Source organism: Penaeus monodon, chromosome 33 (genome assembly GCF_015228065.2).
Source record: "Penaeus monodon isolate SGIC_2016 chromosome 33, NSTDA_Pmon_1, whole genome shotgun sequence".
Taxonomy (NCBI): Eukaryota; Metazoa; Arthropoda; class Malacostraca; order Decapoda; family Penaeidae; genus Penaeus; species Penaeus monodon.
In genome coordinates, this window is record NC_051418.1 from 10,703,237 (window position 1) to 10,703,860 (window position 624).

A 624-nucleotide genomic window follows, 5' to 3' on the forward strand; every position below is an offset into this window, starting at 1 on the left:
GACTCGTATTTGGTTCAGCGGCCTGGCACACTAAAATGATATTTATTGCTGTAACTACTTATCAGATTACAAGTTCATTTCCAGATCAGTATTATCATATTACAATAAAGAATAGAGTTTAGCAAAACAAAAACAGGATTGGCCAATATCTTTCACAATATATAATTCACACATCAAATATAAATATAACTGTGTTTTAGACCACTAACCTTGACCTGAAATAGCACTGGTGATTCCAATTCAGAGGAAACGCAGGAGGAACACCCAGAGCAACTTGATGCAGATGACGACCAGGGACACATATGAGGGGAACCAATGGGTGTGACTGCAGTAGGTATATTGTCCCCTAATGGGCTGTTTAAGGACATATGCTTTATCAACTGTGCCTGCTGTTCTGGTAAGCAATCCATACCATGCTCCAATACATAACCCTCTTCTACCTGGGCATTCAAATCACTTTTTTGTAATAATTCTTTGACATGTAACCCTTCTTCTTCATGCTCTTCTTCATCAGCTCTTGGAGTAACATTTTTGGAGTCTCCATCTTGGATTTTCTCTGGCAAACATTACAAAACAGTAAAAGCAATGGGAAGTGTGGGAAATGTGGGAGGCATAAGGGGGAAA

At 39.1% G+C, this 624-nt stretch overlaps 1 protein-coding gene across 1 annotated transcript in view; it reads right to left on the reverse strand.

Moving 5' to 3' along the window:
- The window catches only part of LOC119594008, a gene marked incomplete in the record, with an annotated part of 54,209 nt that overhangs the window by 47,135 nt on the left and 6,450 nt on the right, over positions 1 to 624 (reverse strand). Inside the window, 1 exon segment of the mRNA XM_037943036.1 lies at positions 210 to 556. Coding sequence (XP_037798964.1) covers positions 210 to 556 — 347 coding nt within the window.